The sequence below is a fragment of the Megalops cyprinoides genome, chromosome 5 (genome assembly GCF_013368585.1).
Source record: "Megalops cyprinoides isolate fMegCyp1 chromosome 5, fMegCyp1.pri, whole genome shotgun sequence".
NCBI classification, from domain to species: Eukaryota; Metazoa; Chordata; class Actinopteri; order Elopiformes; family Megalopidae; genus Megalops; species Megalops cyprinoides.
Window position 1 is genome coordinate 40,799,611 of NC_050587.1, and position 23,902 is coordinate 40,823,512.

At 48.7% G+C, this 23,902-nt stretch overlaps 1 protein-coding gene and 1 long non-coding RNA gene across 2 annotated transcripts; both read right to left on the minus strand.

The window, feature by feature from the left end:
- Positions 1 to 1,621: 1,621 nt before the first annotated feature.
- LOC118778525 lies at positions 1,622 to 2,578 on the minus strand. Its single transcript, XR_005004988.1, has 3 exons — positions 2,517 to 2,578; positions 2,074 to 2,164; positions 1,622 to 1,699 (listed from the first exon to the last, which is right to left on the minus strand). It is a non-coding gene; the product is annotated as an uncharacterized LOC118778525 (long non-coding RNA).
- Positions 2,579 to 3,482: 904 nt separating this feature from the next.
- Positions 3,483 to 13,136, minus strand: LOC118778478 (disintegrin and metalloproteinase domain-containing protein 28-like). The gene is made up of 19 exons (XM_036530010.1): positions 13,130 to 13,136; positions 12,220 to 12,308; positions 11,896 to 11,972; positions 10,781 to 10,859; positions 10,598 to 10,674; positions 9,400 to 9,583; positions 8,914 to 8,976; positions 8,489 to 8,560; positions 8,041 to 8,210; positions 7,868 to 7,949; positions 6,103 to 6,236; positions 5,831 to 6,002; positions 5,551 to 5,640; positions 4,918 to 5,113; positions 4,719 to 4,824; positions 4,457 to 4,613; positions 4,107 to 4,187; positions 3,666 to 3,759; positions 3,483 to 3,490 (listed from the first exon to the last, which is right to left on the minus strand). The coding sequence occupies exons 1-19, from the start codon at positions 13,134 to 13,136 to the stop codon at positions 3,483 to 3,485; spliced, it is 1,938 nt and encodes a 645-aa protein (XP_036385903.1).
- Between the last annotated feature and the right edge of the window lie 10,766 nt (positions 13,137 to 23,902).

Consider the following 23,902-nt stretch of genomic DNA (forward strand, 5'->3'; position numbering starts at 1 on the left):
TAGGGGGGTGGGCAGCAGAGACCCGTCCGGTTTGGTGGGTGGGGAAGGGGTGGGGGGGGGGGGGGGGGGTATAGGGATCTATCCAGATGGTTTTCATTTCTGACTTTGGTTCAAGTTTCCAAACATATCTCACAGAATGTACAGGAAATGTTTATTAAAATTTTCTTAATAGCTGTAAAAAAAATAAAGAAAAAAAGAAACTTTTTTTGTCAAGTACTTGTATTGCGAAGCCTTTATGAATCTCATTTATGTAGATGTATCACTCAAAAAAAAAAAAAAGAAATACAGGATATAAGAAAACTGGTCTAATGTGTTTTTTTTTTCATGTCGGTTTCCTGCTGCATGGTGAAGTGGAATAGGGCAGGTCACAGGTCAGGTGCATGACAGCCTTCTGAATGCGAATCCCCCTGCAGACCCTTCATTTAGGATGCGGAGACGGAAATAGGTCATTCGGTAGACCAAATCAACAAGGCAAAAACGGCATTTGCACATAAAAATATATTTTAACATTGCAAGTGAAATGAAAATCAATTTAGAGAAATGATGCTGACATGTTCAGCAAAATGAATAATAAAACACGTCTTGCTATTGATGAAACTTATGTGCACTTCAATTTAATTTTTTTGTTGCTTTACCTATACTGTGCAAGCCAAGGCCATCAGAAAAGAATGCAGCGATATCAAATACTTATTGCACTTGTAATGCAAATACAACTTATGGATTTAGAAACGAGTGAAAAATGTCTCGGTGATACATAACAAACGTAAAGGATTGAGACGTACCACTCGAGTGATGTTGCCTGAAAGGTACTCTAACTGAATGGACATTCCAAGGCCAGCCCTCTCAGACTCCATTCTTTTCTTAAGAGAATTTTTGAGCGCTGTTACCAAGCAACACACTCTTAATGAATATGTCTCCATTTTAGGGCCGTTGTTTGGTTACCTGGCATCTTAACATGGCGGCCCGATCCATCCTGCGAATTTGCAGCCAGCGAGGTTTCTGCTCATAGCACCAGTGTTTCACAAGGGGATGCACGAGTCAATGCGATCATGTTATAAACGCAGCAATGGCCTCAGCCTTCTCACGCTGACCACAAACCTGCTTCAGACTAAAACTAATTTAAACTCCTGGTTAATCACAGTGACAGGGTGGGAGGACCTCTGTGGCAGAGAGGGTTAATATTGATAGGTGTATTATGAGTGCTGATGTCATACTGATGACTGCCAAAAAAACAAATGAAAAGCCACAGAGCATAGAGGAGTAAACTGACTGCTCTGTTCAGTGAGACTACATCATGTGGAGTAACTCGCAGCTGCAACAGAGTGAGGAGACTCCCAAAGTTCGTAGGCCATAACCTGGACTGAGTTACAGTGAACAGTCTCGACAGGCCTCTCAGCAGTAATGTGCCGTTGGCCCAGCAGTGGGCCCTCTCTGTAACAGGTGATATCGGGGTATAACATCACAGCTCCTACTGCTGACCTTCAACCCCAGTCCAGGTCATGACCGATCCATCTTCCAGTGTTGTACCCGAGTGTCTGCTAGTTACATCGCAATTGTCTGCCAGGGTGAGCAGCTCTAATTTCCTGCTCCTCTCCTCTTCGGAGTTTGCTCGTATTCGCCCTGCAGCAGCAATGCTATTGGCTGGAGGGTGAGAGTGGGTGGAGACTGAAGGTGGGGACAGGGCTCCTTCTGGTCACTGCTATGAAAGAAGAGAGAGACGCAGTTGGATAACTGGATTCCCAATCAGTGACTATGCTCTCCACTCTCAGTTCATAATGCAAGCATCAATTGCATTGCTACTATTTTTTAAACATACAATTTGAAGGGTCTGCTTTAGAAAACGTATTAGAAGCACAACCACCAAGACTCAGAGGATAATCTGTTTTACAATCGCCTCTTCATCTTAAGACTGTATTTTTAGGTTACCGCTATGTATAACTGCTGAAGACAAGAACACCCCTAATCCTCAACTAAACGCATTGAGCTTTTGAATGTCTCGCCTGTTGCTTCTCTGTTGCCATGGCAATGGCTGATTGTACTGTGATGACCTTTGACCTGTCTGCTGGAGCATACCTTGATGTTGACGTTCTGATAGATGGTGTGGATCTGTGGTGCAGAGAAGGCAGGGTTCTGCAGGCCCTGGTCCTCTTTATGAGGAAGATCACTGGGAGAGAACAGGGACAGTCACTGTAAGTAAGGCTGTCGCTTAGAACAGCTTAAAGTGTTTAACATGTTTAACCCACTTATCACATACTACACTCCACACTAACCCACTACCCTCAGGTCCAGCGCTCTAACCACTACTCCACACTAACCCACTACCCTCAGGTCCAGCGCTCTAACCACTACTCCACACTAACCCACTACCCTCAGGTCCAGCACTCTAACCACTACTCCACACTAACCCACTACCCTCAGGTCCAGCACTCTAACCACTATTCCACACTAACCCACTGTTGAGGCGCTATGTTGAGGCTCTGTGTTGAATGACTGTGTTGAGGGTGGGGGCGGAGCACCTGGCGGAGCGAGAGGGCCTCTTCGAGCGCCTGAGGAGGACAGTGGTGACGGCCGCGGCCACGATAAGCAGCGCAATGGTGGCCGTTGCCATGGCGATGGCAATAATAGCTCCTGGAGGCAGAGAGGTAGAGTGAGGCTGTCAGAGTGCTGGGAGTGTGTGTGTGTGTGTGTGAGTGTGTGAGTGTGTGTTTGTGTCTGTGGCTGTGAATGTGTGAGTATGTGAGCATGCATGTGTGTGTATGTCTGTGTCTGTGTGTGAGAGAGTGTGTGTGTGTGTCTGTGTCTGTGTGCGAGTGAATGCGTGTGTCTGTGGCTGTGTGTGTAAGTCTGTGAGCATGCATGTGTGTCTGTGTGTGAGTGAGTGTGAGTGTGAGTGAGTGTGTGTGCGGGTGAGTGTGTGTGTGTCGGGGTCCTATCCAGAGGAATCCAGTAGAGGAGTGTTGGCACTCCTGGGTTGTCTCTGGCTCCTCCCCCAGTTTATTCCCAGGGGCTCCAGTGGTTCTGCTGTAGCAAGGGGCTGTTTTAAGGCTAGGGTTAGGGTTAGGGGTTAGGGTTAGGGTTAGGGCTAGGGCTGGTTTTAGGGTTTTAGGGTTTGCTCAGTGGCAGTCAGTTATTAATCACTCAACAAACATGCAAGCTGCCAGCTGTCAGCCTGGGTTCAGCTGACCAGACACAAATCCTCAGCCCAAACATGTGAACAGTGATCAGGTAACTGATCTAAGATTAGTTTCAAGAAGCTTGATCTGTGTGGTGCTCCGGTTCGTTAGCATGTGGGGTGAGGTGTGGTCAAGGTGCTTTTCACATTGTGATTAAGGTGCATCTGTCCTCTGATTGGGGGGGGTTGCTTGAGGTGACATGCTTGGTGCTCTCAGAGAAGAGCAGCAGGGAGGTTACAGGCGGTGAGTTCATTGTGAGTCAGTAACGTGCATCTGTGGCAGAGGCTTACCTCCCTGTCAGCCTGCTCTCTACGTCTCTGTCCGACACAAATCATGTGAGTTACGGCACTGACACACAAGAACCCGGATGGTTATTTTATGACATAACATATTCATACATTCAGCTGTGAGAGCACACCGCTGTGACAGGAGCCATCGGTTCAAATGGAAGGGACAGCTCCGTCGTGCTTTGGGACAGTCACACACACCCACCGAGGGAAAGGATTTGGTCGCTCGAATCCATGGTGTCGCAGTCTGGCGGTATCCATCCAGGCTCACACTGACACTCTGATTTATGATTGCACACCTGTGGGACACAGTATGGCAGCAGAGCGTTTAGCTGAGCCTGCGGGCCCACCGGAGAACTGTTCAGCACGAAGGTCGCAGGATCCATTGTGAGGTCATTGTCAGATTACTGTGATGTAATTATAAGGCTTTTCTAATGTGATTATGAAGTCACTGGAATGTCATTGTGAGGTCATTGATATGGGATTGTAACCCCAAGGTTATTGTGATGAGTAACCTCAAGTTACTGTGAGTTTAGCTGAAAGGCAGAGAGGGATGGTGTGCAATAGGAGTTCTCCTGTTAGTCACTCTTCCCAGATGGTGTGTCTGTGGGTGCATCTGTGCCCGCCCCCGCCCAGCCGGACTCACCGCATGACCTCGGCATCGCGCTGAACAGTTGGTGCCTCCGTAGGCCATCTCCAGATCCACACATGCGTTCCTGCTGCACACCTGACAGTCACACACAGCGGGGGTCACCTCTGCGGGACTCAGCCTTTCGCTCGTTGCTGATGTACAATTGCAAACTGTGGAACAGTACTGCTAATAACATGGTTGCAGGCTCAAAGCTAAATCAGGGCCACCGCTGCTGTTGTGCCTTAATGTACTAGCTGTGTCGATTGACAGCATGTAGAGACTCCCAGCTGTGCAAGTCGCCAGGCCTTTGCGAGGGAGCGGAGCTGTCTATCATTGTGTGCCATTCTCGTGGTAACCACGCTCACCTGTGCGTCCCCACACTTGGTTCCGTCGGCCACCTGTCCCCGGTCCTGGGTGGGGTCGGGGTGCACTGCGGCTCTGCAGTCGGGTGGCCCCACTGGCTCCCCGAAAAGGGGGGTGTCCTTCCCACCACTGCAGAACAGCCTCCCACACCTCACATCCCTGCAGGGGGAGAGGGGGGGGGGGGGGGGGGGGTTGGGACGTGCTCTCAGTCACGGGGAGGGAGCGTGTCCACGCTACGCACTGCTCTGCATTATGGAGACCTACTTTTCCCTGCAGGCATCGTAGAGCTGCGGTCCTCTGCGCTGGCAGAAGCCATCAATGGTGCCCTGCGTGTTCCGGTCGTAGCAGGTATCCCCTCCCACCTGTGCAGCTGAAACGAGGACAGCAGAGTTCCTGAGTTTGAGCGGATCACGCCCCCTGGTGGACATCATAAACGTGCAGGAGAGATGCCAGGTTCACTCACTGTCTCCCCACATTGTGACGCACTGTTCGGCCAGCAGGGGGCACTGTCCGTTGTAGCAGTAGCCCCGGCCTTCCTTGCAAGGCGTCCCGTTGAAGGAGAAGACGTCCTCGGGGCATCTGGGGGACTTCCCCGTGCAGTACTCAGCCAGGTCACACTCATCCCTCTGGCTCCTGCACTGTTTTGAGGCCGGAGTGAACTGCAAACAGAGGAGCCACTAGAGGTCGCTGTTCAGCTCACTGAGCAGAAGAGCCAGGTCCGTGTGCAAAAAGCAGACTCACAGACGTCACATCCACTGATGCTACATACCCAACACAGCTGAATCGGACCCGCAAAAGGGCTGAGGTGTATGCGTATCTGTGTACCTGTGGCAGTACGTGTGTGTGTGTGTGTGTGTGTGCGTGCGTGTGTGCGTGCATGCGTGTGTCCATGTGCGTGCGTGCGTGTGTGTGTGTGTGCATGCGTGCGTGTGCATGAGTGTGTGTGCGCGTGTGTGCATGTGCGTGCGTGTGTGCATGTGTGTGTGTGTGCGTGTGCGTGTGTGTGCGTGTGTGCGTGTGCATGAGCGTGAGCGTGCGTGTGCATGCGTGTGTGTGTGTGCATGTGTGTGTGTGCGCGTGCGTGTGTGTGTCTCACCTTGCAGTTGTCACAGCACTCTCCTGCAGCACACTGTGATCCTGGGGTCAGCCTGCAGGTGGGGGCGTGGCAGCAGGGGTCTGTGCACTCCTTAGCAGGAAACACATTAATATAAACACACAGCCCTGCACAGGCTGGTCACGTTGGACTCTGCGCACACCTTCCCTAAGCACTGACTGTGGGTCAGTTTTAGCCTCTTTTTCATGTAATGGTGAGGTTCAGCACTGAGGCTGGGTCAGCTGGTCCTGGGTCAGCTCTGTGGGGCGGATGGTTTCCGTACCTCTTCGTCCCCACAGTCGCACTCCTCCCCGGGGTCCAGCACGCCGTCCCCACACCAGGACGCTGCCATGGCGATGTCGGGCCGGTCGAACAGGCACCAGGGCCGGCGCGCTCGCAGGAAGTCTCCGTACGCCCCCACGCTGCAGCCGCTGAACCGCCGCGGCACCTGGGGACTGAAACAGCCGCACCGTCTGTCACTTCATATTCAAGCATGAAATTCAAAATACGGGAAGCAGACTATCTATGACTGCAGTACAGACACGCAGGCCTCACCTGAGGGACGCAGCCATGATGCAGGACACGCCCGCTCCACAGGTGCACGATGCTTCGTCGTGCCGCATGCCCAGGTTGTGCCCGATCTCGTGGGTCAGCGTCGCCCCAACAACCACAGCTCTGGAGTTATGATCCTGTGAGACAGCAGCAACGCACTGAATAAAACAGCAACGCGCTGAACGAGGCAGCAACGCACTGAATAAAACAGCAACGCACTGAATAAAACAGCAACGCACTGAACGAAGGAGCGACGCACTCAGTAGGACAGTGACGCACTGAATGAGGCAGTGACGCACTCAGTCGGACAGTGACGCACTGAATGAGGCAGTGACGCACTCAGTCGGACAGTGATGCACTCAGTAGGACAGTGACGCACTCAGTCGGACAGTGACGCACTGAATGAGGCAGTGACGCACTCAGTAGGACAGTGACGCACTGAATGAGGCAGTGACGCACTCAGTCGGACAGTGACGCACTGAATGAGGCAGTGACACACTCAGTAGGACAGTGACACACTGAATGAGGCAGTGACGCACTCAGTCGGACAGTGACACACTGAATGAGGCAGTGACGCACTCAGTCGGACAGTGATGCACTCAGCAGATAACGATGACAGTAGACCTTCTATTAAAAAAATAAAATGTGGTGTGAGAACACAAGCACTCTGACACTGTTGTGCTGAACCTGCAGCTCAGTGTGTGAATATCTCCAAACAGTAAGGGGGCCTCCTGGTCCACCAAATACAACTTTCGTTAGGGCCCATGGTTAAATTATCGCTTACCCTCACAGATCTCAACACATGCTTCCTCTGTGTCTACACAGCAGCTTTCACACAGATATGGAAGATTAGATCTTTAAGGATGTCGGTTCTTCTTCCTGTTCAAGCTGACCTTTCTCAATCCAAGCCACAGCAGTGCCCCTTCATCACAGAACGCATGAAGATAGCAGCTTCAAAGCCACAGAAGCAAGTCGGCAGGGGACCCTATCTTTGTTCATAACTGTCATATGATGTTATCACAGAGTCATGATTACGGAACTTCTGCGATGATGTCAGCACTGCGGTGTAGTGGTTAGAGCATTGCATTCTGGTCCTGAGTGTAGTAAATCAGTGTGGAGCTGGGGCTGGTGAAGGTTCATGAGTTTAAACCCGTGGTTTCGCCCTTCCTTTGAGGACGGTGCTTCACTGCAGCCGATACAGTGAGGATCCCAGCCTGCCAAGTCTGCTGTGTCGAAGTCTCAGACATTCTGATGGTAACCCTGCATATTTCAGGCCTGCTCCCCTGTCTAAGAACAGCACACCCTGTCCACACTGAACACCTTTCTGCTGCCCGTGACCATTGCACCCAAGCGCTCTGCCCCTCCTGCGTCACATCCTTTAAGCCTTACAAACACATCCTCCTGACTGTGTGTGAGTCCTCTGTGTGCTGTGACTCCTGACTGTGTGTGAGTCCTCTGTGTGCTGTGACTCCTGACTGTGTGCAAGTCCTCTGTGTGCTGTGACTCCTGACTGTGTGTGAGTCCTCTGTGTGCTGTGACTCCTGACTGTGTGTGAGTCCTCTGTGTGTGCTGTGACTCCTGACTGTGTGTGAGTCCTCTGTGTGCTGTGACTCAGAGTGTGAGCGAGTCCTCTGTGTGCTGTGACTCCTGACTGTGTGTGAGTCCTCTGTGTGCTGTGACTCCTGACTGTGTGTGAGTCCTCTGTGTGCTGTGACTCAGAGTGTGTGCGAGTCCTCTGCGTTGTGCTGTATAGGTGAGTCCGGTGTACCTGCACGACGCCGGTGGAGTGGACAGAACACAGCGTGCCCACGTAGGCCAGTCCCACGCTCAGCCCGTCAAAGTCCACGGCCCTGAAAGACAGGAAGCAGGGAGGCGTGGCATGAGACTGCGTACGACGCGCTTCCAGCTTCAGCGAGGCCTGCGCGGGAGCGGAGGGCGTACGTGATCAGCTGGGCGTTGTCGTGCGGGTTTGTCTTCATCAGCACCTCGTTTCGCCAGTCGGTGAAGCTGCTCAGAGTCTGTCCAATCGCGGGCACCACCCTGATCCTGTCCCGGTCCGTCCACACCTCCAGCCCAATCAGGACGATCGAGGTGTTCAGAGGCTGGTACATCTGTGATAGGAGTGAGACGCTAAGCGCACAGTCTGATCTGAGATCAGCACCAGCACTCTCAGGACACACGATATAACCCCAGGGTAGCGCCTCAGACCTGCTGTGGTCGGTTCGCACTATTTGGCGCCATATTGCTTAAGCTTGGATGGTACCAGCCACTGTCTTTTGCAAATGAAATTTTTCTCCCTTCTTAAAATGGATCGTGTTTTCCCTTCCAGTTTAGTTTCTCTGGAGGCGTGCAACTGTATGCTTTAAATATAAAATAAATGAAAACTCACTTTGTTGATAAAGTTGACGATTTCAAACATCCTGCTCCTGACTGCAGAAAGGTCACTCTTCATGCGTTTGTACTGAAAGCACACACAGCAGTCAGTGAGAGCGGGAAACAGCTGGAGCACATCACCACTCACCAGCCAGCACCACACCGGCATGCTAACAAACAGCCTGACCTGCTGACGGACAGTACGTTTCCCTCACCGTTACAGCAGTGCCCTCGAAAGATGCACCAAACGGGAGGTTTGGCTGTGTGTGTGTGTGCCTGAGTTGTGTGTGGCTGTGTGTGTGTGTGGCTGTGTGTGTGTGCTTGTGTTGTGTGTGTGCCTGAGTTGTGTGTGGCTGTGTGTGTGTGTGCTTGTGTTGTGTGTGTGCCTGAGTTGTGTGTGGCTGTGTGTGTGTGCCTCTTTCTCGTAGTGGATGCTCGTACCTCACTGTTGTCAGCCACCAGAAAGAGCTCCATGTATTTGGGTTGCTCTGTAGGGGAGGGCTCCTGGGGGATTAGCACACACACAGACATGAAATCTGGAGCAACAGGCTGATTCTACAGACTGAAAGGTCACAGGGGTCATGCTTTAGGTGTCTGCCAGCTCAACACAGCACAGAGGCCTGTAGGGGCAGGAGCGGCAGACCCCACAGGCAGATATCTGCAAACAGGCCAGAGCTGTTCAGGGACTGAAACAGCCTTTTAGCTACACTCTGCATGATTCCAAACATCTACAGTTAACAGTTACATTAGGGTTGAGTCTGGAAATTCAGCTTAAGGTTACGGATACGGAGTTACGGATATGGGTAGGGTTCATTTAGGAAATCTAGGCAAGAGTTGGGGTTAAGTTGGGGTTTAAATGTGAAATTTGTATTTAAAATGTCTGCTGCCAGGTCTTTCACTGTGAGAGGCCCAGAAGTTTAGTCTCACCGAAGCCCTGGAGCGCCCTCGTGTGGTGGAGGAGGGGAAGATCGGTTCCCAGCTGGTGCTGGTGACTCCGCAGGTAGACAGCGTAGTGGTGAGGGTGTCGTATCTGAGCAGGGCGTGGTCACCCGTGTCCTGATCCGACAGGGGTTCGAGCAGGTACTGCTGCGAAGCTGTCCTGAGGTAACCCCTGGGAACAGACTGGGGATGAGGGCGGGGCCATCGGAGCTGAGGGACCAATCCAAGCCAGCCTCACTGCTGCGAACAGACTGTTCTGATATCCAATGACGGCTCTCACATATGCATATATGTGTGTGTTAGAACAATCTGCGTGTGCATGAGTGCATTTATGTGTATATGAAAATGAGTTAGTGTAGAAATGCTTTTGTGTGTGTGAGAGAGTATGTGTGAGTGTATGTGTGAGTGTGTGTGTGTGTGTGTGTGTGTGTGTGTGTGTGTGTGTGTGTGTGTGTGTGTGTGTGAGAGAGTGAGTGTGAGTGTGAGTGTGTGTGAGAGTATGTGTGAGTGTGAGTGTGTGTGTGTGTGTGTGTGTGTGTGAGAGAGTATGTGTGAGTGTGTGTGTGTGTGTGTGTGTGTGTGTGTGTGTGTGTGTGTGTGTGTGTGTGAGAGAGTGAGTGTGAGTGTGAGTGTGTGTGTGAGAGAGTATGTGTGAGTGTGAGTGTGTGTGTGTGTGTGTGTGTGTGTGTGTGTGAGAGAGTATGTGAGTGTGAGTGTGTGTGTGTGTGTGTGTGTGTGTGTGTGAGAGAGGATGTGTGAGTGTGTGTGTGTGTGTGTGTGTGTGTGTGTGTGTGTGTGTATGTGAGAGTGAGTGTGTGTGTGTATGTGTGAGAGTGTGTGTGTGTGTGTGTGTGAGAGTATGTGTGAGTGTGTGTGTGTGTGTGTGTGTGTGTGTGTGTGTGAGAGAGTGTGTGTGTGTGTGTGTGTGTGTGTGTGTGTGTGTGTGTGAGAGAGTATGTGTGTGTGTGTGTGTGTGTGTGTGTGTGTGTGAGTGAGTGTGTGAGTGAGTGAGTGTGTGTGTATGTGTGTGTGTGTGTGTGTGTGTGTGTGTGTGTGAGAGAGTATGTGTGAGTGTGAGTGTGTGAGTGTGTGAGTGAGTGTGTGAGTGAGTGTGTGAGTGAGTGTGTGAGTGTGTGAGTGTGTGAGTATGTGTGAGTGTGTGTGTGTGCGCGCGCGCTCCTCCCACCTCAGTCCGTTGCAGGTGCTAACGCTGACTGCTGATTGGCTGTCATTAACGATCCTTCCATGGTAATAGCAGTGATCCTATGAGCATTCACAGCATAAATAGGCGTGATATCAAAGCCCTACTCACAAATAAGTGTAAAAGCATAGTGTTGTGACAACATTATCGCAACGTTTCGAGACGCACCAGATCCTGGAGGGTGGAGGTGACTCTCGTCCCGTCTGGAGTGTAGTGTGTCTCGCTGTAGTGCTCGCTCAGCAGGTCCCTGTGACACACACTCTGAGTGTAACTGCACTGCCACATTATCACAGAACATTGAAAATTCATTGAAATTGCTCACCATGTACATACTCAGTGTGAGGTTTGAAATCTTAAATTAGACTACTGTTACAATTACAGCTGGCCTGCAGCAGTTTGGTCACAACGTGCTGTTTACTTGCTGGCTAATGGAGGCTAATGGAACAGGAGCTGGCGTGAAGTATGTGGTCATTCTCGGCCGTTTCACCAATATCTTTGGGCCAGAAATTAAATCAATGCTATGTTACAGCAAAGGCGGCAAAATCTCCTGTTCAAAGACAGCAAAGTCAGATCACACAGCCTTCCAGGCTTACCACAGAGGAATGCTCACCACAAAAAATGCAAAGCACACGTTTGGAAACGTGACTGTGAGTCGGGATATCAAATGTAAAGTTTTCAAGTTATGCCAGCGCCCTGTTTCATACCATAGAACATCGAGCAGAATGCGAGACGACCCTTACAGAGTCGCCACTGAAAGGTGCACGGTGAACTCTGCAGCGTCAGCACTGAAGCAGCCAACAACGACTATACACTTCACAACATCCTTAATAAAGAAAGCTTTCACTGGATGATCCAAATGACTGTGGAACAACCGTAACAATCGCACACAAGAACATCGGAGCTGAAATGGCAAAACTCGGTGAGGAGCAACCAATGGAAACGCACCAAAGTGAAACAGCCCTGGCTGCTGTAGGATGCCCTTTCAGGGATACAAGGAGCGATGGTGAAAACAAGGCCACACATGGACACAAGCCAGAGAGACACCATTACCATCCAACAGCCAGCAGTATGACACAGCGGTAAGGAGCAGGGCTCGTAACCAAAAGGTTGCCTGTTCGATTCCCCACTGGGGTACTGCTGTTGTACACAGTTGCCTCAGTAAATATCCAGCTGTATAAATGGATAAAAATTGTAACCCGTATGCTCTGAATCAGAGCATCTGCTAAATGACAATAATGTAATGTAATGATGAATTCACAAAAACAGTGAAAGGACAGACTCACTGGTTCCTCTCCAGGTGCATCTCAATGTCTCTCCCTCCCACACTCATCCCGTACCACACCTCATCCGGCCGTGAGGCCTGATGGACAGAGAGAGGGAGAGGGAGGTCAGTCAGTCTGTCCTGGCTGGCTATACCTATGCAGTGCTGTGAATATTAACACTCACTCTTACAAGGTGCCCACATCACTATAAATAACCAGAGATGTTGATCTACAGCACCATTTCAAAGGGGTCTCCTAAGAACCCTGTTCACTGGGTTCCTGTTCTGAACAGGAAGGTTCACACTTTTAATCACAAGTGAGGAGACATGGGGGGAGTTGGCTCACCTGTGTGTCTCTCTTGTGCAGCGCGTGCAGCTTGATTGGTCGAACCACCTCATAGTCCCTCCCCCCTCCTTGCACAGGGCGGTCCCCCTCTGTGGAGAGAGGGGCGGGATCAGTGATGTCACAAACAGGGCAAAACAAGATTCTGTTCCAAACAGCATTGGTGTTGGCAATAGCAGGTTTAAAATTAATTTTCAAAAAAATTACTACTCAATCATTTAATCAATTATTCTAGTACTCTTGGGACGTCACAGCAGTAAATACTCATTGTTTCACGTTTCTTTCTTACTCAAAAAGCACTCGCCCACTGATGTGCTTGCCTGACAATGGCCAGACAAAAACCAGGGATTTTGTGAACTTAAATGCTGAACTGACCCAATCGGTCAAGTCACTGGCAGGTTCTACCTGCCCAACACAAATTTTTACTTGCTTTGAGGACATAAATACAAGCCTAAATAATGACTCCATAGCAGACTATCACCTAATGAATCATATTATGACTCAGATAGCCTACAAATTTACAGACTCATATATTTCCAAGAATTTTATCTTGATCATTTTTTGTAAGGGGCCATTTTTTTGACCGGTTTTCAGTCTCTCTTTTTCATGTTTGTTGCATTCCCTCACAGAGCGCTGTAACAATCAGCTGATGTAATGCTGAGTACACATTTTACTTTCAAAAAGAGATACGAAACACTTAAACCATTAAGAACTTAGATACCAATAGCTACATACTAATAGCTTGTGTTAGCAGTAAAAGACTGCTTTATCTCTCATAGAGAGGCATTAAACAGCACAAATAACATCCCTCCAACGCTTTTCAAAAATGACTTTTTTTGTGAAGCAGAGAGGCAGAAAGGTGGAGTCCTGACCTTTTTTTCCTCATGTTGTCAGTGTTGTTGGATTAGCCAACCTCTCATTTCCAACATGCAGCGCAATACATTATTTCTCACGGCCACTCAAACACAGCAGGCCGATCGGCAATGATTAACCAAACACAGAGGGAAATTCGGTGTGATTCACGGTGTGGTGCAGCCCAGCCAGCCGGCCAACACTTACATCTCGACCTATCTGGCAGAAAGTCAATTAATAAAGAGTTTCATACAAGCTATTTCCGGTTAAACTCTGTCAACAAAACCAGAGGGATATCAGCTAAAACTGCCTTTCACACTGGCAGCAGAAGGTGTTTCCACACAGAGTTATTAGCCCATGAAACATCAGCATTTCGAACAGGATTACTCAAGACCAAATGTATACAGTGATGGTTCCCTGCAGTGCGGTCATTTTAATTTAATGTTGTTTAAAGGAAACACCAGATGAAAAATATTACCGTCATTACGAATATGCTTCTATTGCAGAAACATATGCAGCGTGCTCCTATGTAGTGAGCACAGAACCTGCACTCCTGAGCAGCAGAAGAAAGTACTGTGGTCTGGTGAGTGGTCTTTTACTCTTTACCTACATCTGGGCAGGTTTATGTGTGAAGAAAGACAAAGGAAGCCTTCAACTCACATTGCCAGCTCCCAGCTATTAAACATGACAGTTTATCTGTTATGTTATAGGAAGCCATTTTGTGGGAGTCATTGGGTCCAATTATTACTCAACATGGCAGAATTAAAGCCGAGGAATGTGAAACTGTTTTACCCTACAGTGCAAATATTGTGTCCACAAGATGTTCCCATATTCCAAAACAATAATGCCCCTACATGCTGATAAATATTCAAGAGTGGTCTCATGAACACCAGGGTGAAGTCAAAGACCTCCCATGGCTGCCCCAATCACCACATCTACTCATGTTACCGTGTTATCCTGTGTTACGCTGTGCTACCCTCTCTTACTCTGATTTATTATCTGCTAACCTGCGTTACCCTGAGTCAGTGTCTGTTACGCTGTGTTGCGCTGTGTTACGCTGTGTTACGCTGTGTTACACTGTGTTACCCTCTGCTACCCTGTGTGGTGTGTAGAGGTGTAGCCGGTGTCCTACCTAAGGGATGGAGGGAGGAGAGAGCCACAGTCCACAGCAAGAGAAATCTGCTCTGCATCGCCAAGCTGCAAACAGGTGCAGGAGTAGAGGAGAACAGAGCTTATATAGATCCCTCCCTCTCTCTCCCTCTCTTCCTCACTCTCTCTTCCTCTCTCTCTCTCTCTCCCTCTCTCTCTCTCCCCCCCCCTCTCCCTCCCTCCCTCTCCAGTGCCCCTCCTGTGTTTGTCTTAAGTTTGCAGTCTCGATCTGCACGTTCCTTAACTTCCTTATAGTCACACATATACTCTCTCCTTCTCCCCTCCCCTCCCCCTCTCCCTCTCTCTCTCTCCTTCTCCCCTCCCCTCCCTCATGCTCCCTCTCTCTCCCTCCCTCCTCTCTGCCTTTTCTGTCTTCAGGACAGACTGACTGACCCCCCCCCCCACCCCCCCCTCAGTCCTCACGGCCAGATGAGGTGTGGTACAGGATGAGTGTGAGAGGGAGAGACGTTTAGATGCACCTGGAGAGGAGCTGGTGAGTCTCACCTCACGTCACTGTCCCACCTGTGGTGTGCCTGGCCACCACACCTGCAGCAACCACAGCAGCTGCTGATGTCTCAGCTGGGGTTTACCCTCAGAGGAGGAACGATCTGATCGCTCTCCTCAACGAAGACAGAGTCCAGTCCTCTAACTTTGACCTTTGGCCTCAATTTTGAATTACTCATTAATTTAATGAGGTCTTATTTTTTCTGTTCATTATTAACAAAATATTTTATTTTGCTTCAGGATTAAATGAACCAATTGATTGTAAGTTTGGGTATTCAAATTAACACTCGTGTTTGTTATTCCAAGTGAAGGCGAAACACTAAGGCCATTTCATGGAAGTGTGACATGATCCCTTTCTGTGTCAATTCAGTTTTAATTTACCCCAGATCATAGCCAAGCTGATTCATAAAAGGTCGTTGATTTCATCATGAAGTGATTTCGCTCCCCTGTGGTTGTGAATTCGTCATGTGCACATTGCGTCACAGTGTGTTGATGTTACAGTGTATTTGTGTAGTACTGTTGTAATGTTACAGTGTATTTGTGTAGTACTGTTGTAATGTTACAGTGTTTTCAGGTAGCATTGTTAGGGAAGTCTCTCTCCATCACCAGCCTGCAAGCAGAGGCAGAACCAGATAGCAGAAGGGGACACAGCTTATATAGATCCTCTCCCTCTCCTGTCTCTTTCAATGTGGGAGTAGAGTTTGGGGTGCTGTAACACTGAGATGTGGAAATCCAGCTGAATAAATGGATAATGCGTCAAACATAACGGGAAATGGCGTCTGTTTGGACCTTCATGTTATGCAGTGTAGCTGAAGGTAGAGAAATGTGGAAATCCCGAGTATGAGATCACCATATGAAATCAAAGAGCGTTGACACTGTGTGGGAGCGTAGAGAGCGTGATTTTCGGAAGCGTGAGGAGCAGCAGAGAGGCAGCATCTCTGTTCTGGGTCACGCGCCAGAGCCACGTCTCCGCCGCCATCACTAACGTGCGACCAGGAAAGGGAAGACACGAGCGAGCACAGCCACACCCCAGCATCGACAATGGTACCTGGCGGAGCGACACAGGTGAGTCGGACCTGAGCCAACTGATACCGACCCGTTTAAGTGCAGTGCTGCTATAGACACCAGCATCACAAATTCAGCTGTTATGCCACGTGAGTTCAACTAAATTATATTTCAACAAATGAAGTGGACAGCCACCATATCGGCACAATTAAACCATCAAGATAAAAATGATTTCAATAGAAACATATCCAAGGCATACAATGCAAATGATAAGAATTTTTTTTTCACATACTCCATTTTTTAAAATACTTTAACTAATGAAAAATGTATTAATTAGAGCCAAATTGATATGTATGACTATATGCAATTATTGAAGAATATATCCTGAAATTACTTATAGTGTAAAACATTATGTTTTATAAATATATTTATAAAGTATATATGGTAATATATTACTTCTGTTTGAACATAAGATAAAATTGTAATGCAAGTATCATTATGTCTGAAGTATTTCAAGCAATAATGTCATGCAGTTCCTCCTTTTGTACTGATTTCAGAAAAGACTCCTGTCTTTCAGAAAGATTTCTCAAATTCCAAGCAGAAATATCACCATAACTAAAAGTTGGATGTTTTTAAAACTGAGTCGTACGATTTTTTCTTCTTACCCTATGGAAAACTATGGCAGCCTGAATAACCAGCATCATTTACCCACCTGTTACGGTACAATGAAGTGAGATGAGCCATTAATGGCTAACGATAGCGGCATGAGCTTTGCACTCTTGGCTTCAGGTGTGTTTTTCTCCCCTCCTGGATGACTGATGGGGTTTTAATGTCAGTGCTGCATGAGAAGCGTGCTTGTTTGCCAGCCGCTCTTACCCAGGGCATGTCACCGTACCTGCACTGACCCACTTACAGAGCTGGGCTTTGAACTAGGAGCCTTGTGGTTGTGCAGTACAATGTTTGATCCCACATGGTCACTCATCACGTTTGCAGATGCTCTTGCCCATCATAGCTTACACGGCTTAGAGTGTTTTTACATGTCACTCATTTACACAGCAGGATATTTACAGCCCACCTGGGATCCGGCTGTTGGGTTATGATCGCACCTTACCGCTACGACTCACCGCTGCCACTCCTCACCAGGACTGGACCCCACAGCTCTCAGCTTCAGATGTTCTCAGTAATTTCATGTGATTCTATGTTTGTAAAACATTTCCCTTCTAAATGGTTCTGTAGTGTCACTCTGCATATGTGTATATGTGGGTGTCACGCCCTCCCTGAGCAGGGATGTTGCAAGCCTGTCAGCCTTGGCGGTCTACCTTCCTACAGATACGCCAGGCAATGTCGTTGCCTTAAGGGGTTATCGCGCTATCCCCGAAACCTCCCAGGGCGGCGTGCAGCTAGTACACATTCGGCTTGCTTAAATACAACAGAAAGAAATATAAGATTGACGTTACCTACAGTTTCGGACACGGACGCCAAAGCTTCGCCCTTTCCGTGGCCAGCCCGACGGACAGCCCGGCCTCGGTGTAGCGAAGAGAGAGTAGCGCTCGCTGGCTTTCTTGCGTTTGCGTCGTTCAGTTTTAATATCTAAAAGGTCCCAGTTCACCTCTGTTGCGCTATGCTTGTTAGCGTTCTTCGGTTGGTCGCCTTCCCAGGACTTAACACATAGAAAAGGAAATCGCGCAACAACGTTGCGGTAGAGTGGTCGGTCATAAACTGCAGTAGGGTATTCAGTTTTCCCGCGGGAGGCCAGCTTCAGCAGTCCACATTGGTCCACAGTGGCAGCCACCCCGGTGCATGCGCAACCCCACCGGAAATAGCCTCATTCCACGTATCGCCCCGGGTGATAGGGTCAAACCACTCATTAATTAAGCAACGCCAACCCTCTTTTCATATTGTACCAAGCAAGCCGAAGTGTTTTAGGGACCCACTAATACTAACAATGAAATTTACTCAAATAAATCTGACAACAGGTATCAATAGTAATAACAGGCTCATCTGGGGACTAATAAGATCTCCTGGCACTCTCAAGGGTCATTTTTGATCTCACAGGAAATGGCCTGTCCGTAACAGTGGGCCTCAGAGTCTTTCTGCAATCCCCGGAGAGAGAAGAGATTTAAAGAATAAATAATGATAATTACTATGATTTTAAAAAAAGCTCCTTTTCAGTTGCAGGTGTGAGCTGGTAGGAATGGCATGGCTGTGAGCTGATCTGGGCTGCGGCCATGGTCTCTGTTCGCAGATGCAGCAGCTTCTGCAAACCTTGTGCTAACGTTGCGCTTACATTGTCCTAACACTATTCTAAGGCTGCATTCAGAGTCAATCATTAGGGGCACAGTCAGAAGGTTGGTATGGGGGGTGTGGGGGTGAGTCGGGACTGTTATTCCCTGGGGGGGGGGGGGGGGGGGGGGTCTGATGATGCGTGGCAGGCCGCGCCCTGAGAGTCTGTGAGCTCAAGGGCTGGACTGCAGGGTGCAGTAGGACTTCCTGTTTCCTGCTCACTGATTTATTTGCCTGTGCAGGACAAATTGATCTTTGATTTTTCTTTACAGAAAACATGTGCAATCCTTAACAATGAACGATTCCAACCTGGAGTTTTACTCTTTCATTGAGCTAGTGAACACCCAGTTTCCGCCAGCTGCTCTCCCCTTCCCCATTACATGGCCGTAACCAGTTTGACACCTCACCGTTTTGATTAGGCAATGAATTCAGCACGCAGTCAGCAGCAGCGGTGTGCAGTTACAGCAGTATGTGGCAGCAGTCCTCATTCTTCCAGATCAGTGACAGTCATCGCTTTGTGAAGGATGTTAGATTCAAGAGGTTTTTTTTTTTTCTGAAGCTGCTAACGGCATTACAGAGTTGGTACACACACAGACACACTCCCACACACACTGATACAGATCAGCACACACAAATACACATAGATTGCACCAACAATGACTCTGTCATGAAAGAGAGATTACGTCAACAGATTTTACCAAAAGAATTCTGTGAGGGGAACTAAACGTTCTAAGTAAAGTCAGTGAGTAAGTTAAATATTAAGCAACTAAACATTATTGTTTGGTTGTTTTTCTCTCTCTGAATGTTGGGGTGAAAGGCCTCTTGTTCGATGCATGATATCTTATATATTACATATATATCTTATATATTAACCTAATTGAGTGCCCATTTCCACGTCTGTTAATTTTTACAGAAAATAACAGATTTTTGGAGCCCTGAAGGCAGAAGTCATTCTAAAATGACGTTGTTTTCCTAAAAAGTCACCCCCACACGTGAGGAACTTTCTGGAAACGGGCCCTTCTGCACTCGCTGTGGGTATTTTGCAGGGCAGGTCGTATCAGCCTCTCCTGGTGTTTGTGTTGGAGTTCTTTGTCTGAAGCTGAGATAAGATGTAAGACATGAGCGATAAGACGTATCTGTCCGCTGAAGAAAGGCTCTGTGCGGCGGAGGCTGAGCTCAGGTCTCGCGGTGTTTGCTAAGCCCTCTGTTCTGCATCCATCTTGTTAGACACGTTTCAGCACAGCAGCTACCCTCTCAAAGGCATACAGGTTTTCACTGATCTGAGAACAGCAGATGCAGGAGCAGGAAGTGGCACGATGCTGGAAATTGGTCATGAGGCTAACCTGCATGACTAATCCACCAGGTTTTTCTCTGCGGTTGTTAATCTTTGCTCCCGACACAGACACATTTCTTTCAGAGCAGCCAGTGGGTAAATATTGCTTCTGTGTCGCTTCGTGCACCCAGTCACACAGTACAGTGGCAGCTCGTTCAGTAGGGTGGCGCGCTGTGGTCAGGACAATGCAGTCCTAACGTCAGGGTAAAGGGCCATTGCTGTTGCCCCCATGTTGCCAAGGTTTCCATGGTAAAAATGGCTCTGGTGCCTTTCAGAAAGGGCATTGGAATGGGGCCTCACTCCTTTCACACCTTCGCGTTCAGACAGACCACGACCTGAACATGCGCTGACAACACAACACCTCTCGTTTTGTGTTCACATGTACGGTCACTCAGCTTTTGTAATGAGATGATCCTCCCTTGCTGAGGTGGGCTGCCAGGCTCCAGCACATGCACCTTATGTCAGCTCACCACTATGACATCATCGCTCCCATATTTCATAGGCAATGACCTGGACCTTATCTCCCTCATTCCCAATAAGTTTCTTTCACCAGCAGAGGGTGCCATCTCCTCACAGTGGCCACTAGTTGTTGCCTTCTCAGGGCAGAACAGCAGGTTAGGTGGTGCAGACACATGTTATGTGGCTTTCTGACTCTCTGGGACAATGTGACTAGACTGATTTGGATAAGGTCAGTTAACACAAAATCGGCCGACGGTCTGTGACCTTTGGACAGAACTCCCTGCTTCTCCAACAAGCTTGCTTCCGGGGGAAAGCAGGACTGACTGTTCCCGGCCAGTGAACACAGGTATGACATGCCCTCAGTGTTGCTGCGATGCTGTGACATAGGTCAGAGAAACGTTATGTGAACGTTGCACATCTGTTCACTGCAATGGGGTATCAAGCTCTGAATATACAGGATAGAGCCAGTTTTTCCTACTGTCCAGCAACTTCACAGCTCTTTCCACCCTGAGGTCTGCCTTACTCCCTGAGACCGGTTAAAACCGGCTGGCTGGCCCAGTGCAGCCAGAGGTCCTACAATGCGTGAGTCAGCAGCCGTATGGAGTCAAACCTTCCTCTGGCCTCTGAGCTAGAACACCAGGGAACCAGAGTCAGCCGCCTTCTGGGGGGGGGGGGGGGGGTCTGTTATTCCGCAACATCTCAACTTATTACTATGGAGCACAAGCGTCCACTCATAAGCACATTGTAGTTTCCAAATGGAAAACAGAGAGCACATAGCCATCTGCCAACTAGTTCATCTCTTGTAACCCTTTGATCACTCGACTATCATTATTGTCGTTACTACAACATATTTTTTGTTTTCATATTTTATTTCATAATTCAGTCTTGAATTTGTGAGGCGCATTCCTCAGAATGAGATTCTGTGTCATTGTTGGAGAAACACCGATGGTCTCTCCGATTCAAACCCATGCGCTGGTCTCTCCGATTCAAACCCTGCGCTGGTCTCTCAGATTCAGACACTGTGCTGGTCTCTCCGATTCAAACCCTGCGCTGGTCTCTCAGATTCAGACACTGTGCTGGTCTCTCAGATTCAGCCACTGTGCTGGTCTCTCATATTGAGACACTCATGGACTCTCAGATTCAGACACTGTGCTGGTCTCTCCAATTCAGACACTGTGCTGGTCTCTCTGATTCAGACTCTGTGCTGGTCTCTGATTCAGACACCATGATGTTCTCTCCAATTCAGACACCATGATGTTCTCTCCAATTCAGACACTGTGCTGGTCTCTCAGATTCAGACACTGTGCTGGTCTCTCCAATTCAGACACTGTGCTGGTCTCTCCAATTCAGACACTATACTGGTCTCTCCGATTCAGACTCTGTGCTGGTCTCTCAGATTCAGACACTGTGCTGGTCTCTCTGATTCTCTGTGATCTGCCTTAGGAGGTCCTACCATGCCAGTGTGGAGCCCCATTTCTGCAGGAACAGCTGCAGCCCTTCTGAAAGGCCTTCAACTAAAGCACAGTCTATCAGCCCAAGGGCAGGAAGTGATGTCAACATCTCCCTGTCTTTCAGGTTTTAGCTGAACCGCACAGGGGACACTGCTGACACCATTCACCGAAATACTGCATTACACTGCAGTTTGTGTAACTACAGTCTCTAAACATGAAAGGGGACATGCCCCCCACCTACCCAAACCTGCACCATGCTGTAACGAGTTTAATATTTTACTCACTGCACAGAATATTTGATGCGCAGCATGTTTAATTTAATCACCGCTGAATCTGCAGAGATGTCACATCATCTTTCTTTAAATACCCCCCTCCTCTTCCTCTCACACTCCACTGAAGTGATGTCAGTCTTTCTGCCAGGCTGCTGTCAGATGCAGAGAGGTGCATTGTGGGTTTTTTTATGGACAGCCCTGGTTTGTTTGCCACATATGTGCATCACACACACACACACACACGCACGCACGCACGCACACACACGCACACACACTCACACATACACACACACACTCCCTCATACACATACACTCCCACACAATCAGAGGTGCTGGAGCACAGATTTCACTCCCATGCTTACTGTACAACGGACTGATTTTAAACATCAAAAATGTGCAACCGTGCGTAGGGTTTTATTGGGCAGGCTGAGAAGTACTTTCAGTTATCAGCGTAAATGCTGAGTACTTCAGTGTACAAGCACATCACAATCCTGTTTTACAGTGCAATAAGGTCTGGAGTTTATTACACTCTGAGTATAAAACACTATATAGGCTCTCTCTGAGGCAGGGAGCACCGAGTGGAGTGCCGAGCCGTGGCTCTTTCTGTGGATAAAATCCCAACGAGAATGGAGCCCTGGCTTTGCTGTGAGGCAGAACAAGGGAGATATTTCTCACAACACACAGAGGCAGTCATGGAAACTACAGGGGCTCGTTTAGGAGTTCAGTGCTTTGAAACCCGCCTGGCCAGGACCTCCAGGTTTAACTCCTGCATGTTTTTGTACGGGGTGCGGTTGGGGTGGAAAGATGACTTTGTTCCTGTGAGAGATTGCTGCTCACAGAGGGGCTGTGCTGGAGCAGATTACTCACAGGGATGGGGGCTGCCCTCCTCCTGGCTCACTCACTCCTCTTTACTCCTCTCAGCAGTGGCTGCAGAAGGGCAGGAGCAGGCCAGTGCTCCCCACAGGAGTCCGGGCTGGAGGCTCATCAAACCGGGTACGGTCACTGTGGCCCTCTGACCGCACGTTCCAACCGCTCCCGTTCTGCCCACGCTGTCTCAACCCGGATGGACAGGGTTTAGTGGAGTGAGGTGACACTCTGGGTCAGGGTGGACATCTTAAGTCTGTCACTTACTCTTCTCAAACCGTCAACGTGCCACACGCAAACTCCATGACCTTTGACCCCTGCATTCTACCCCCTGTAGAATGCACCACTTCGAGGTGTCAACAATACTGAAGCTTCTGAACACCTCCACCTGAATGGGTTAAAACATCACTGGTGTGGGCAGCTACTTACTTCAAAGACATGCCCAAATGACAGCACTCCGGACTCATGTGCAAGGACCAGGAGGGTAAGCTGCACCCTACAGCGATGTTCTGAGCCACATCAGCTTCAGGAAGTGGGCAGCTGAGTATATGTGTGCGCTTACACACTGAATGCATTACTCTGTCAGCTCAGCCTCTGTTGCTGATCAGGTCAGGGTACTTCCTGTTCGGGCTGATGATATCATCACGAAATCCTCTTAGTAACAGTCTTAATGGCTGAGCCCGGAAGCTCTCAGGTCCAGGGACTTCCCCAGGTCTTTCTCCAAGGCTCCAGGTGATTGTCCTTTCCAACAGAGCAGAAAAGTTATTCCTCCATCGTCCCTCTTATCAGCTGTGTCCCTGACATGAGGGAAATATGTTTTCTTCCTGAGAATCAGCACAAATGCCCTGTCATGAAAGAGGAGGGAACAAGCACGAAGGTATTAACTCCAGTTTGTCCTCACAGAGATTTAACAGAAGAGCTCTCTGCAGACAAAATATCTAACACTGAGCTCTCTGTAGCTAACACTGCTAGCGCTGAGCTCTCTGTAGTCATCCCAGCTAGCTCTAGTGTTCCGCTTGGAAATACATACTCAGACACAGCTAGGATGAGGGCTCATGAGTCCATGCTGAGTCCATTCGCAGCACAAAGCCTGAGGCCAAGAAACCGCAACAATCCAGCTGTACTTTCCCCATAACTCATTAACAACCTGTAAAACAGTGGCCATGTAAACAGCACGATTAGATAACAGTTGTTTATGGGGACAAAGATACAAGTCATCTGCTACAATAAACCTTTTATAGGAATATACTGTATGTTAAACCAGAATACAGGCAGAATACATTGTAAAATTACATGCATTTTACAAGGTGATGCACCATATTGCATGTAGGAAAGGTGCCATACTGAATATCTTTCATTAACAGTGTGCTATAGTTTTTATTCAATGTACATCTCTTGTATTTTGGATGTCATATTTTACCATATCTGACTGATATATGACTTTTTCTTGATGAAGGGAAAACTTATGATGCTTTGGAATTGCTGTCTAATTATTCTTCATGTATTTTTCAAAC

Coding starts and splice junctions, on each gene's coding strand:
- LOC118778478 (XM_036530010.1), bottom strand. Junction 8,561..8,913: donor TGGTGGCTGACAACAGTGAG/GTACGAGCATCC, acceptor GTGTGCTTTCAG/TACAAACGCATGAAGAGTGA. Junction 6,003..6,102: donor ATCATGGCTGCGTCCCTCAG/GTGAGGCCTGCG, acceptor CGGCTGTTTCAG/TCCCCAGGTGCCGCGGCGGT.